This window comes from Cupressus sempervirens, chromosome 1 (assembly GCF_028749045.1).
Source record: "Cupressus sempervirens isolate cs-2001-9-10 chromosome 1, ASM2874904v1, whole genome shotgun sequence".
In the NCBI taxonomy this organism is placed as follows: Eukaryota; Viridiplantae; Streptophyta; class Pinopsida; order Cupressales; family Cupressaceae; genus Cupressus; species Cupressus sempervirens.
The window spans coordinates 847,550,033-847,564,462 of record NC_143118.1 but is presented as its reverse complement, the minus strand read 5'-3'; the positions used below and the strand labels follow the sequence as shown (position 1 = coordinate 847,564,462).

At 33.3% G+C, this 14,430-nt stretch overlaps 1 protein-coding gene and 1 pseudogene across 1 annotated transcript; one reads left to right on the top strand and one right to left on the bottom strand.

Moving 5' to 3' along the window:
- Nucleotides 1–7,139: 7,139 nt before the first annotated feature.
- LOC149580500 (mitogen-activated protein kinase kinase kinase 20-like) lies at nucleotides 7,140–8,770 on the top strand. The gene has a single exon (XM_089804747.1). The coding sequence runs from the start codon at nucleotides 7,142–7,144 to the stop codon at nucleotides 8,768–8,770; it is 1,629 nt and encodes a 542-aa protein (XP_089660873.1). The 5' UTR covers nucleotides 7,140–7,141.
- A 2,625-nt stretch (nucleotides 8,771–11,395) lies between these two features.
- On the bottom strand, nucleotides 11,396–11,790 carry LOC149580499 (C4-beta,C20-epoxidase pseudogene; annotated as a pseudogene).
- Between the last annotated feature and the right edge of the window lie 2,640 nt (nucleotides 11,791–14,430).

Below are 14,430 nucleotides of genomic sequence, written 5' to 3'. Positions count from 1 at the left end.
TAAATCAAAATATCCTATACAATCAAAATAAATATTTCTTTATATAAAATTATTGGCAAAATAAAGAACAATAGAAAAATGCAGCATGTTCATGAATAGAAAACAAGTGAATAGAGTCTTGGCTTGAAATGCTCTGCATCTTACAAGAAACTTGAAAACATGGCCTATTGACAATGGTTGCTTCTAGTTAAGTACAAATTTGATTAATTTTTTTTCTTAGACCTCTCTCTAAACATGAATTCTTGTAGGCGATTATACTACATACAAACTTCTTTTTGCTTGATTCCCTTAATTTGGAAGACAACTACAATCCACAGATTTTGTGGAGAATCCTCGCTTATAAATTCATAAAGCGCTTACTTCAGAAGCACTATCTTTCCATTGAAGTAAGCTGACAAATTGATAATTTATATACAAATGATTAAGCAAGTGATATCATAAAACAAACATAAATCAAATATCTTGAAAGATTGTTTCAAATGTTTTTCTATAGAAGACAATGTCCAGTGCGAACATTGATGAGAAATTTCAAAATTTTAAGCTAAAATGTGAAATGTCCGCTTTCTAATTTTATATGATATTTCAAGCCTCTAATTAGATCTTTCAGATTAAACAACCAATCTTTCAAAGATCCACCAATTTCTCAATAAACCCCAAATCGGGTATGCCGGAAATAGTGCCAAAAACTTCACAGCTTCACATATCATTAGTAAATCTGAGAGTGGACATTTTTATAGAAATTTCAGCAGCATAACAACCTACAAAATGACATTTTCAGATCTGTATAACATTTACACAACAGCTCCCAAATGGAAGATAAAAACAATGCTCATCGGGCTCCCGAAAACAACATAGAATAGCCTGAAAACACCACAAAAACACTAATAATCTATCACAGAAGTATAATCACGACCAAATACATATATTCAACTCTATTTTAACATCTAAAAGTCAGAAATATAGCAGCAACCCAAACTGATATGAAATACTCAACCGAAAACACCAAACTCTTACAAAAAAACACACCCGAAAAATCACAAATCTGCACTGTTCAGCACAAATGCAAACTCTGCATGAGCATGCACATGGAATGGCTTCAAACTCCCATCCTTAGCCTTCCTGGAAACCTGCAAACTCCCGTTCTTGGGTCTCCTTCTCCACAGGTTTGGCAGCCTTTGAAGAATAACAAAGAAATGAGCAAAAATCAAGTTCTGGAATCAGCCCAAAATGCCTCCAAACCCCTTAAAAGAAGGCATAACCCTAACTTACGTCCAAGAGGGGTTAATAAAACATATTTTAATAATAATTTTTATTTATTAGTCCATTAGCTTCCAAAGATTATCCCCTTTTTCCAAAACTTCACCTTTTTGGGCCTGCCTACCTTAGAAAAGATTATTATTTTTAATTATTTGAAAAAGGGACATGACAAAATGTTTGAGAACTTCATAATTATCATATTAAAGCGTAAGACAATTGTTTCATCAAATGAAAAGTTAATGATTAAAAAACTAATAGTAAATCAATTGATTTTATCCAAATGTATGTAGGTCAATATTTTATAGTAAATGACATTGTTGAAAAGTTATATAATAAAATTTGAAAAATCCATGCAATTTTAAAACTAATCCAATATTCAAAAGATTAATGACAATACAAGAAAGAAAAATAAATGAATTGTAATACTAGCTCAAAGTTAATGACAATGTTAAATATCTAATGAAAATATTAATTGAAAAAAGACATATTTGAGATCAAATAGATCTCCACTCAAATACACTTTGATTCAATAGATAAATAATAAATAATAATATTTAAAAAAAAGTCAAATAATAATTGTAAAACTAATTCTTCAAAATAATCTATGATACGATGCTGGCCTCATCCCTTATGATGTCGGGCCTTTGCACTCAACAAGACTTGATCCGTACAAGACTTGATCCGTGGTGGACTCTTTGTAGACCAAAGACCTTCTGACAAAAAAAACATATAAAATTTTCAGTTACTTCATCCACGACAAAAGCAACGGATAACGTTTATGTTTTAAGCGGCTTACACGTCAATTATACCTGTTTCTAGTTCGTGCTCTGGTAATATTAAAACGTCGAATCTTCATGCAAGTGCCGAATGTTATGCACTAATAATAAAGTTCCAATAAAAAACTTTGCACCTTTTTTGATTACTCATCTTGCACAGAACTGTTCGTTTGCACCGAATTTTGGATTATGCTTTGACACATCCACGACCCGGCTGCTGCCGTCGACCCACTCAGACGACTGGTTGTGCGCAATACAAACATGCCGTCGACCGTCGGTGGAACACGTACTACTTTTGTCGTTTGGTCCATAAGAATATGTTACAATGAATGTCAACTACGTTAGATTTTTTTTTCCGACTAGCAAACAGAATCTTGTTGACGTTTTAAATGCCCCAAATATGGCAAAGGATTATAGTGGTATTTGGCTTGCTCCTCTTTTTTAAAATAAAAGTTTGTGGTAAGGGAATTACAGGTTAATTTTTGAGTCAAATTTATTGATTTATATTTATGAGTAGTGATTTCAATGAATTCATCTCTCAAGAAAATGAATGAAATTCTTAGCACGCATTGTATTTAGGTGATGTTTCATGAGAAGTGGTTCTTATGAACTATCTCTCATGAGAATGAATGGAACACTTGGCACTCATTGCATCTAGGTGATGCTCATTTAGGTGATGCATCAAGACTTTTTGGAAGGTCACCCATCTTGATACTACTCCAGCATGAGCACGCTTGACTACGAGATTTCCTCTTTGGTTAAATTGACTCTGTTTGCAATCTCATTTGCAAAATCTTCAACAAGTGTTGTGTCTTATAAACCATTCATGAAAATGCCCTTTAAGCTCATCAATTGGTATGTAGGAGATATTTTCTTATCAAATCAAATTGTGATATGTAAATATTCTTATTGTAACTTTTTTTCTATTAGATATAGAGAGATAATAAAAAGTTACACAGGACTTCGAGCACTACAAAAGAGGCAAAGCCTCAAACCAGAGCCAAGGTAACAAAAGATCAACTAAAGAACATCAAAGAACAACAAAAGCCGAACAACAGAAGGCCAGTACAAGATATCACAATAAAGATCAACCCAAGCAGTCCAACCGAGAGCGCCTTCCATCCAAACAATAGTTTTTTGTTCCTGAATCTGGGACAACATATAGATATCCTCCTTCTTGGCATTATGGTTCCTCTTAATAGCTTGGATCAGCTTCCAACACATGTGCTCAAACATCCACAGATTATCCATAGTCCTTCGCCACTGATAGTCATACTTAAGATCGTGAACAAAGAAAGAAGTCTGTCCATCTTTAAGAAATCTGCTTAATTTGTCCTTTTCAATAACCATGGTGTTTTGCACCTGCAAGAATATTTTAAAATGTGTGAGTTTTCGAAAAAACTCAGTAAGAACCCTTGGCTTACCTTGGTATTTTTCCTCATTCCTGCATTTCCAAATCTGCCAAAGAATGTTAGAGGACAACATATTCCAAAAGAAATTAGCATCTTTACTAATCCCATTAATATGGCCAGTAACAATTTCAATGATGCTCACATTAATAGGATAGTAAATATCAAATAAATTCCAAATTTCTTTAGCAAAGAGGCAATCAAATAATATGTGTCTACCTGATTCAGGTAATCTGCAAATATTACAAATATTAGAATGCTGATTATCTCTTCTAATAGGAAGTCTATCAATTAACAACAACCATTTAAAACATTGAATTTTAGGCTCGCAAGGGCCTTTCCAAATAGAATTCATCAATTTATTCCAAACTTTAATATCAAAAGAACAATACCAGAGTTCATTGACATGGGCAAGAATATCCACATTATGAGCAATAACCTTATAGATATTCTTAGCTTTAAGCTTATCTAAAACAACACTGTCAGGCCACTTGCATTTAACATATCTATAAGATTCCACATGGCAAAGAGAAGGAATATCCTTGGAAGCTAGAGAAATTAAATTATAGGTTTTCCTCTGAGACTGAGGTAAATTAAATCTAATCTTGAGATCTTCCCAAGGGATAAGAGAATCATGCTCAAAGATATCAGCAAATTGAGAAATACCAACTTTAGCCCAGGACTTGGCAGAACACCCCTGGTAGAGGGCTAGGGGCTTGTTATTCAGGCTCAGATTCCACCAGATGGATCTCTCTCCATGAAGGTGACAATCATGATAAAAAGCCCTATTGGTGATAAATTCTCGAACATGCTCCCAAGCACGCCAGATGGATCTGAAAATCGGTGATCCTTGGACCACAACCGAGAACTTACCAACAATAAGATCACATAAAGGGAGATTTTTCCAAGATCTAGCCTGCTTGGAAAAACCTCTCTCAATGTTGTGTCTAACAAGAACTTTCCAAGGACTATCACCCTCCATAGATTGAAAAATCCATTTGGCGAAAAGGGCTATACCTTGCAGCTTGAGATCTTTTAACCCCAATCCCCCCAAGGACTTATCAGTATGACACCAATCCCATTTAACAACATGATACTTTCTATTACCCTTGCCATCGGACCATAAGGGTGTTTCGTCCATTAACCTAAAAAACTACCTTCGGCAAAGATTGTGACAACCTTTCATTCTACATTTCTTTTTAGAAACGATTAGTTATTGACTAGTGGGGCTCTTAGATTGTTTAGCTCAATCATACCAAAGTTATAAGATTTTCACAATCCATTAAATTTCAACTAAATTTTTGCGTATGATTGTGTGAAGATTTTTTCATCAACGTTTTGAATCACTCTATGTGATCCATCATCAGGATGCCAAAGAGCCAAAGAGAAGAGAAATAGATTGTAGACCTAAACAATAAAACCCACAAAAAATCAAACACCGACCAAGGAGGAAAGGACAAGCCAAGAAGGAAAAACCTATCTAACAATCACAAAACCCTGAAAAATGAAAAAAGGAAAACTAATAAATACTAAGGAACTCCATATCCAACAAGGACCTATATAAAACTCTGTAAGATACGAATAAATATAAAGGTGTGAGAAACTAAAGAGAAGGAAAAAATCAAAATAACACACAAGAACAAGAACAAAATAAATGAGTGACAATAATACAATGATATAAAAAATTAATAAATGTAAGACTGAAACAAAAAACCAAGCTAAACACGAAAGCTAAGAAAAATAGAGCACAATAAAAGAACACAAGGGAAAAAGACTCGAAAAGCACCATATATAACAAAAATATAGGATGCAATAAAATGCACAAACAATATTTTTAATATCAATGTAAAATATATATAAAATACATCGAAAATTTCAACTGAAGATACATAAGATATTTTGATACAAACTAAACTATGGTATTGCTATCAGGATTCAACTGGGTAGTTTTTGAGTCAAACTCATCTACCCATGTTTTGGGAGTAGAGGAAACTACTTGGTAGCCATCCAGGCTAACTTTGCCCACCTATAGTTTCTAATCTGTATGTCAAAATTTGCTGATTTTTCGGTGAACCTTTGTAGATGAGTAACCTTTAATACCATAAATCCGGATAAGAATATTTTTAATATCAATTGTTAAAAATATATAATATACATTGAAAATTTCAACAGAATATACATAAGATATTTTAATACAAACAAAATTATGATATTGCTATCAGGATGCCACTGGGTAGTTTTTGAGTCAAACTCATCTACCCATGTTTTAAGGTAGAGGAAACTACTCGATAGCCGCCCAAGCCTAGTTTATGCACTACAGTTCCTAATATGTATGTTGAAATTTGTTGATTTTTTGGTGAACCTTTGTAGGTGAGTAACCTATTATACCATCAATCAGGATAAGAATATTTTAAATATCAATTGTTAAAAATATATAAAATACATTGAAAATTTCAACATAAGATACATAAGATATTTTGATACAAACTAAACTATGATATTGCTACCAGGATTCAACTGGGTAGTTTTTGAGTCAAACTCATCTACCCATGTTTCGAAAATATAGGAAACTACCGGTCACTCCTTGGGCTAACTTTGCGCAACTAGAGTTCCTAATATGTATATTGAAATTTTTCGATTTTTCGATGACCCTTTGTAGGTGAATAACCTTTCGGCTTTCCCACATTTATGGAGCTCTTAGTAGAACTCGTAAAGCGTGCAGTGGTCTAAAAGTGCCATTTTAATACATTCTCTTGAAAACTGCCACTAAGACCCCCCAATAGCCACTCACCCAAAAAATAGCATTTTTGGTACAAATGGACCAATCAACAAAAAAAAAACTAAAAAATGACCAACTATTACTACATGTTTCATTACTATTAGTAGATGTGCGATTATTTTTTGGAGGCTTTTTATGAGCAATAATTAGGAAGAAAAAAAAGTGATAGACATGGCGACAACTGAATTGTTTACCATAATTGTTTACCCTACTTCACATGAACTCATCTCCTATAAGTAAGAATGAAACACTAGAAGTGACGCCTATGTTTCTAAGACTAGTGATTTCTTTCCTCTTCTTCCTAGCTTGGCGCCCTGGTAACGAAGTTATTAAACCCGAGATCCCTTTACGTGTAGTGCATGCACTCCCATTTCCAACAAATAGACGCCGTCCCAGATGCTCCTTTTGTTTTCAAAATCTAACCCGGATTTGCTAATTATCAAATTTGACTACGAGCGGATCTTGGCATCTTCTGCCCTCGCATAGGAGTAAATTCGTTCGTCTGGATCTCTCCTAACGGATTCTTAGATTCACCCTTCGTTTTTTTGTTCCACGTGTTGAATTAAGGGAGGAGCCAAGGGCAAAGAATTTAGAAGGAAAAGAGGAGATAGATAAGGCAACAATGGGCATTGGCCATAATCTTAGGAACGACAAATCTCTCCGTCTCCGTTCACTAAATCTTGAAAACACCTTAATTCAGAGAGAAACGGACAAACGGAAAAATTCTCCCTAATTCACCATATTTGCCAAACTAATGGGAAGGCTACACGTGGAAGCAAGTGAGAAAGTGTGGCGTGAAGAGAAGATGCCAATTCCGTGCCGGCACTTGCATAGAATATGTCGAAAGGCAAGAAAACATCTGATTTTAGCATAGATATAAAGAGGGCGTTGCTTCGACGAGTTGGGAATCATCAATTCATATGATGAGGATTGAGAAGCAAAAGAAGGAAGGAGAGGAATGGATTCGTGGAGGGATAATAGGAGCCGGGGCTTCTGGTACAGTGAACCTGGGTATAAGCAAGTCCAATGCTCATCTCTTTGCTGTCAAGACAACCACCACTTGTACTTCATCTCTTGAGAATGAATACAATCTCCTCAAGTCCTTGGATTCTCCATATGTTGTGCAGTGCTTGGGAAGGGAGCACAGCATTCAGAACGGCGTGGGTGTTTACAACTTGTTCATGGAGTACATGCCAGGTGGTAGTATTGGGGATCTATTGACCAAATTTGGGGGGCAGTTGGATGAGGCAGTGATAAGATCTTACACCAGAGGGATCCTATTGGGCATCCAGTACCTCCACAGGCAGGGGATTGTTCATTGTGACATCAAAGGGAAGAATGTTCTTGTGGGCTCCAATGGTGTAAAACTTGCTGATCTTGGCTCTGCTAAGAGGATTGGGGTAGCCCTTAAAGAGGAGAAAGAGGGTTGGAATTTAAGGGGTACACCACTTTGGATGGCTCCAGAGGTAGTGAACCAGGTGGAACAGGGGCCTCCTTCTGATATCTGGTCTCTTGGTTGCACTGTGGTGGAGATGGCCTCTGGAAAGCCTCCATGGGGCACCTCTCTTCACCCCCTGGCTGCCATGTACAGGATTGGCTTCACTGAGGAGCTGCCTGAGATGCCTCACTCTCTCTCACCTCTAGCCCTAGATTTTGTGGACAAGTGTCTGAGAAGGGATCCCAGACAGAGGTGGACCAGTGAACAGCTATTAGGTCACCCTTTCCTCAACCAGGAAGAATCCCCTGTTTTGAAGGAAGAATCCCCAGTTGGACCTTTTGATCTGAAGCAGTCTGAGTCCTGTTCATCTGATGATTACTCTTGTGTTCCCATCTTGAAACTGCCTATAAAAGTGTCAACTGTAGAAATGGGGGCCTGTGATGCAAAAGAAAAAGAGGCGTACCAGAAGATTCCTTCTCCAAGAGATAGGATTCAGAAATTGGTAGGAGGAGGAGGTGAATTTAGCAGAGTTGTAGAGAAGAGTGATGATTGGTTTGGAAGCCCCCTGACTGGCCACTGGATTGTTGTAAGGTCCCCCAAATGCAAGGAGCACAGCATAGATGGACATTTTGAACAACAGTCCAGCAATGAATCCTTTTCTGAGGAGGTTTCTTGTGTGCAGGCCAAAGTGATTTGCAGCCCAATTGCAGATTGTACCAAGGAACAGAGCTCAGAATCACAGCTTGATGAATTATGTTGTAGCAGAATGGAGGAGGGATTTGAATGTGTAATTTTTGAAGCTGAGCGTTCAAATCAGTTTCAAAGTGATCCCTTCAAGAGCATGGATATCATTTCCTCTGGCTCTTGGAACGTAGGATCTATGATGTTTGAGACCGATGCACCGTCCAAACAAGTTCTTACGAAGAGTCAAATTTCAGGGCATTGCCGCCTCTCATATATTTTGTTCAATCACAATTATTACACTAAATTCAAGGGTCGTTTAAGTTGCAATGGCAGAGTGTATTCCCTTGGTTCAATCATTAATTCAAAATTATTTTTTCCATTTCTTTTCACTCGGCTAGCAATGAGTTTTCAGTTTTATTGGTTATAAAAGCAACTGTTCCCAAACATTTGCTTAATTTTATCCCATACGAACAACATAACCACAGAACTAGGACATTAACAAAATAGTTATTATATTCAATTCACACAAATTCAGCTTAACAAAAGAAATGCCATTCTAAATCTGTATTATAAAGGGTATGGATGGTTTGAATGATCAAGAGGACCATTGTCTCGGGACGAAGAAGAATAGCCCTAACATCTAGGTGCGGTGTCCTTCGTGGACCTAAGTGACGAATGAGAGTAATTTTACCTTTATGTGAATGGAACATAGTTTCACTCTAGTGAAATGGAGTAATCCTACCTATGTTCTCAAACTTTGTTCCAATCTAGTGAAGCGGGAGTAATCCTACCTTTGTGTGAGTGAATGATTTTTATGTGGGAGTTAAACATAGTCCCAATCTAGTTAAGGCAGAGTAATCTCACCTTTGTGTGAATAGGTTAGATTTTTATGTGGGAGTCAAACATAGTCTTAATTTAGTGAAGCATGAGTAATCTCATCTTTGTGTTAATGGGTTAGATTTTTATGTGGGTGTTAGCATAGTTCCAACAATCTACTGAAATGGAGTAACTAGGCCCATCTTTAAGGAGACTTAAGCTTGAATAGGGCCTCAAATTAGGTAAGTGTCGTAGTTAGATTTGTAATGGAATTGTTCTAAGGCGAGAATGTAATTTTAGCATGGCAAAGTGGAGTGACAAGATATTACATGAATGATTCGTTGGGATAGTTATCCATCATAATAAAAGAGATCAATTGAGTTAGCTCGATGTGTTTGAGTGGAAGAGAAAAGGACCCATCTACTATGAAAGAGTAAAAAGCTAGGTGTACACTATATGTGCCCCAAAATTATAAAGGACATGTGAAATTGGAGAAGCCCATTGGTACTCAAAGAGTACTTGACTATAAGAAGATTAAGGTTGAAATGGGATCTCGAATTAAGAAAGCAGAATAGTTGGGTTTGCTATGGAATAGTTCTAAGTGAGAATGTAATCTTAGTGTGGTAAGTGGAGCAATACAAAATTGTATGGAATGATTCTTTGGAAGAGTTCTATATCATAACAAAAGACACCAACAAAGTTAGTTTAGTTGGGTGAATTTAAAAAGGTACCAAAACTAATATAAGAATGTGATACTATGTATACACTCTAAATTACCAAAAAATATACAAATTATTCAATCTTGCTTCTGGATTCCATTGTGTGTGTTTTTTAGCATCAACGTTTCGGATCACGTTCTCATCCTGATGATCACAAATGTGATCTGAAATGTTGATGCTAAAAAACACACTCATTCTTACATTCTCTTATCTTGATGATAGATTACAGAGTGTGATCCAAAATGTTGATAGTAAAAAACACACACAATCGAATCCAGAAACAAAATTTCATATGACAAATAGATTGTAGAAATTTGATAATATTAATTATAAAAATTGTTATAACAGATTCACAAACCAAATGCAATTGACTTTAGCTGACATTAGCTGTATAGCATCCTATATGAATTTCGTACCCGCCAAATGTTTCGAAAGGAACTATAAAAGTAAAGAACATTTTTAAAGGTAGAATGGTGGTCATAAAAACCTAATATTGTATGACCTCCCTATTTCGCAATGCAAAAGTGACGGCCGAATTATTTAAAAGATATAGCATAGAAACTCCGAAAGTGGAGCACACGGGGACGGCTGCCGTCCAATCCGAACCCCGTGCAAGGCTTCGTCATGGACGGCAAAAGTGACGCTTTCCTTATCCAACGCCTCTCTTTTCTTTCACCTTTTATTTACCGGCGTTTCAAGAGTCCCGGGAAACCCTAAACCGCGGCAGTTTCTTTGTGACCGGGGATTTCGAAAGCACGTGTCCTTCAAAAAATATTCCTTATTAAGCCGAGAGGCTTCTACAATGGGAGCAAATTTCGTTGTAAACAATTTAGCATTTTAAAAAAAATTGACAGGGAACTGAACAGTTATACCTCCTTAACATTCAGTCACCCAGATGTTTCAAATTTCCTTCTATTTACACCAAGTCTAAGCGAAATGGTAGAGCTGGGGCATGCATACGATACACATGGCAATTCAAATTCAATTGAAACAACTAAAGAACTTAATAAACTATTATTATTTATTATTGGTTACGTTAAGAGAAGACGATTGATCTTTTTCTTTTTCTTACTATTATTTGGCTTTTCGTTTTCAAGTTTTTGAAGCTGAACCATCAGCCATGGACATTATATATATGGCAAGAGCTCATTTTGTTTTCTATTGAACATCGGATTGAGCAACAACATTGATCAATATTCTAAAAAGGTATGTATGGTTATGTATTTTGATTTCTTCCATTTTAAAAACTTTTATTATGTGATTTTTTCTTATTTTGAGATCTGTTTAATTTCCTTAAAATTTGTTAGAAATTTTGTTAGAATAGAGATTCTACTCAATTAGAAACATTGCAGATTTCTTTCTATCTTTTTAACTGATCTTTTCTACATTATAGTCGGCTAATCGATTAATCTCTAACAAAGAAGAAAACATGGGTTGTTGAGTGCATATTGCTCAAAGAACCAAGGAAGATTTTCCTTTTTCAACTTCATGCAATTCATGTAATCCTTCTCAAAATCTCAAAAGATTAAACATCTGTAGCGTCGAGGGTTTTCATCGTCCACAAGCTCATCTGGTGTCCAAATTTCTTTATCCCCTGTAAATGAAACAAAATAGGGCCCTGAAAATCGATCCACACAACCTTTATACACCACCCGATGCTCTACGCTATGGTATCTACCATTGGTCAATGCCTGAACACAATCACATCTTTTCACTGTTCATGTTGATTTTCAATTTTTATCTACAAATATGAAATTTAACTTGGTTTATTTCTCACCTTAAAGGAATCCCCTGAATACGAGATCGGCTTCACATTCTGCCACTCCCCTTCCTTGGATTGAATCTGGAGACCGCCATTATCATCCTGGTAAAGAATAATGAAGCAACTGATGTCTGTATGAGCAAATAACATCTCCTCCTCCACAAATTTGGCAACAAAAAAAGTAGTGGTTTATTCACATGTAAGCTGTGCATTTTATGAAATGAAAGTGATAGAATTTCTCCACATCTAGGCATAGATTGGCTACAATAACTTTAAAAATAATAATTGATAAAGTTTAGTAAGTTCTAAATTGAAACAAGAAATCTTATAACAAATCAAATTTAAATTAGAAACTTACTAAAATTTATATATTTTATATTTAAAACAAGATAAAGTTTAGTAAGTTCTAAATTGAAAAAAGAAACCTTATAACAAATCAAATTTAATTTAGAAACTTACTAAAATTTATATATTTTATATTTTAAACAAAAGTAATTTATTTTTTCTTATTACAATCTCAAATTTCCTTTATTTTTTGAATTTTTGCTATAATATAGTTTAGTTTCTATTTAATAAAAATAATATTATAAGTCATTTTAGATTTCTTTCCATCCTATTATAATTCCTTTTTATTCTTGTAATTTCATTCACGTAAAATGATTTAAAAAATATAGAATTGTTGCATTAGATGTGGTTGATTTCATAAATTTCTCCACATCTAGGCCCACTAGAATAACTTTAAAAATAATAATTGATAAAGTTTAGTAAGTTCTAAATTGAAACAAGAAATCTTATAACAAATCAAATTTAATTTAGAAACTTACTAAAATTTATATATTTTATATTTAAAACAAGATAAAGTTTAGTAAGTTCTAAATTGAAACAAAAAACCTTATGACAAATGAAATTTAATTTAGAAACTCACTAAAATTTATATATTTTATATTTTAAACAAAAGTAATTTATTTTTTCTTATTAAAATCTCAAAAAAAAAATATTTTTTGAATTTTTTTTATAATATAGTTTAGTTTCTATTTAATAAAAACAATATTATAAGTCATATTAGATTTCTTTCCATCCTATTATAATTATTTTTTATTCTTTTAATTTCATTCATGTAAAATGATTTAAAAAATATAAAATTGTTGCATTAGATGTGGTTGATTTCATAGTTGAGCATTTGTATGCTTATTATTAATAATTTGCACTGAAAAAATAAAATGAATTTATATTTTAGAACAACTATGGAAAAAATTATACTATGACATTTGATAGGAAAATTTGTAATTTAAAAGCTTATTTTTTAATTCTTTAAAATTAAAAAATGAAAATTTGTAAGTTTACTAGATATTGCATTAAACATTAAGTGTATTTAAATCTAATACATTAAAGAAGCACTTTAATAAAAATAGGATTTATTTTTAAAAAAATAGAAAATTGATTTGAAACCAATACATTATATAGTTTATCAAACATCCAAGTTTAGATAAATAAACATAAATACACATGTACAATTATAATTAATTTGTATATTTATAATGCATGATACATTAATTTTTATTAATGAGTAGTAATCTTTTTAATAGATAGATCATTTTTAATATATAAAATTTTAGATTATACTATTTTTCATGTTATATTTTTAAAATTCAGATATGCTCTCAAATTATTGATATTACAAAACCTTTTAATTTGTTTAGATTTATTTACTATATGGAGTAGGAAGAGTAGGGGTAATTTAGTTTTTAGGGAATTCTATTATTATTTGTCATTTGATACTTAACATTTTAAATCCTTATATTATAGATATCAAAAAAAAATTACCTATTATAATTACCTAGGAGTCATATTATTTGACATTATCATTTTTTAAAATAAATTTGTATGTTCGACTTATCAGTTTTGATGAATGTATATTTTTTCTTCCTTTCTTTTAAATAAATTTAGTATTATACATACAAGACTATTTGGTATTTACTATATTTGTAGATCTTCTTCTCTTACCCACACAACAAGTTCTTTCTATATGTATGTGTGAATTGTTCAAATATTAATTAGAAATGAATAAATATCTATCTTATCTAAAACACAATGCCACTAAATTTATGTGATATTTTAAACCAATTTTATAAAAAATAGTTTACTAGATCTACTATTTTTTTTTAATGTTTGGTTACAAATTTATTTCATAGAATTGAATATATCAAGTATGAATTTCCAATCGGATCAAGAAAGAAGACAATACCAAATGGAGCAACGATCATTTTTTAAAATAAATTTGTATGTTCGACTTATCAGTTTTGATGAATGTATGTTTTTTTTTCTTTTCTTTTAAATAAATTTAGTATTATACATACAGGACTATTTGGTATTTACTCTATTTGTAGATCTTCTTCTCTTACCCACACAAAAAGTTCTTTCTATATGTATGTGTGAATTGTTCAAATATTAATTAGAAATGAATAAATATCTATCTTATCTCAAACACAATGCCACTAAATTTATGTGATATTTTAAACCAATTTTATAAAAAATACTTTACTATATCTACTATTTTTTTTTAATGTTTGGTTACAAATTTATTTCATAGAATTGAATATATCAAGTATGAATTTTCAATCGGATCAAGAAAGAAGACAATACCAAATGGAGCAACGAAAAGCATATTAGAGAGAATACCAAAGAGAGTATCGCAAACGACGATGAGAACAAATGACACAAGCTGAAAGAGAAGAAGAAAGAAGAAGGAACAATGAAGTCCGACGACTAAATTATGCTAGAAGAAGGGCA

Bases quoted from the DNA above. Each gene is read 5' to 3' on its own strand.
- LOC149580500 (XM_089804747.1), top strand. From the start codon at position 7,142: ATGATGAGGATTGAGAAGCAAAAGAAGGAAGGAGAGGAATGGATTCGT.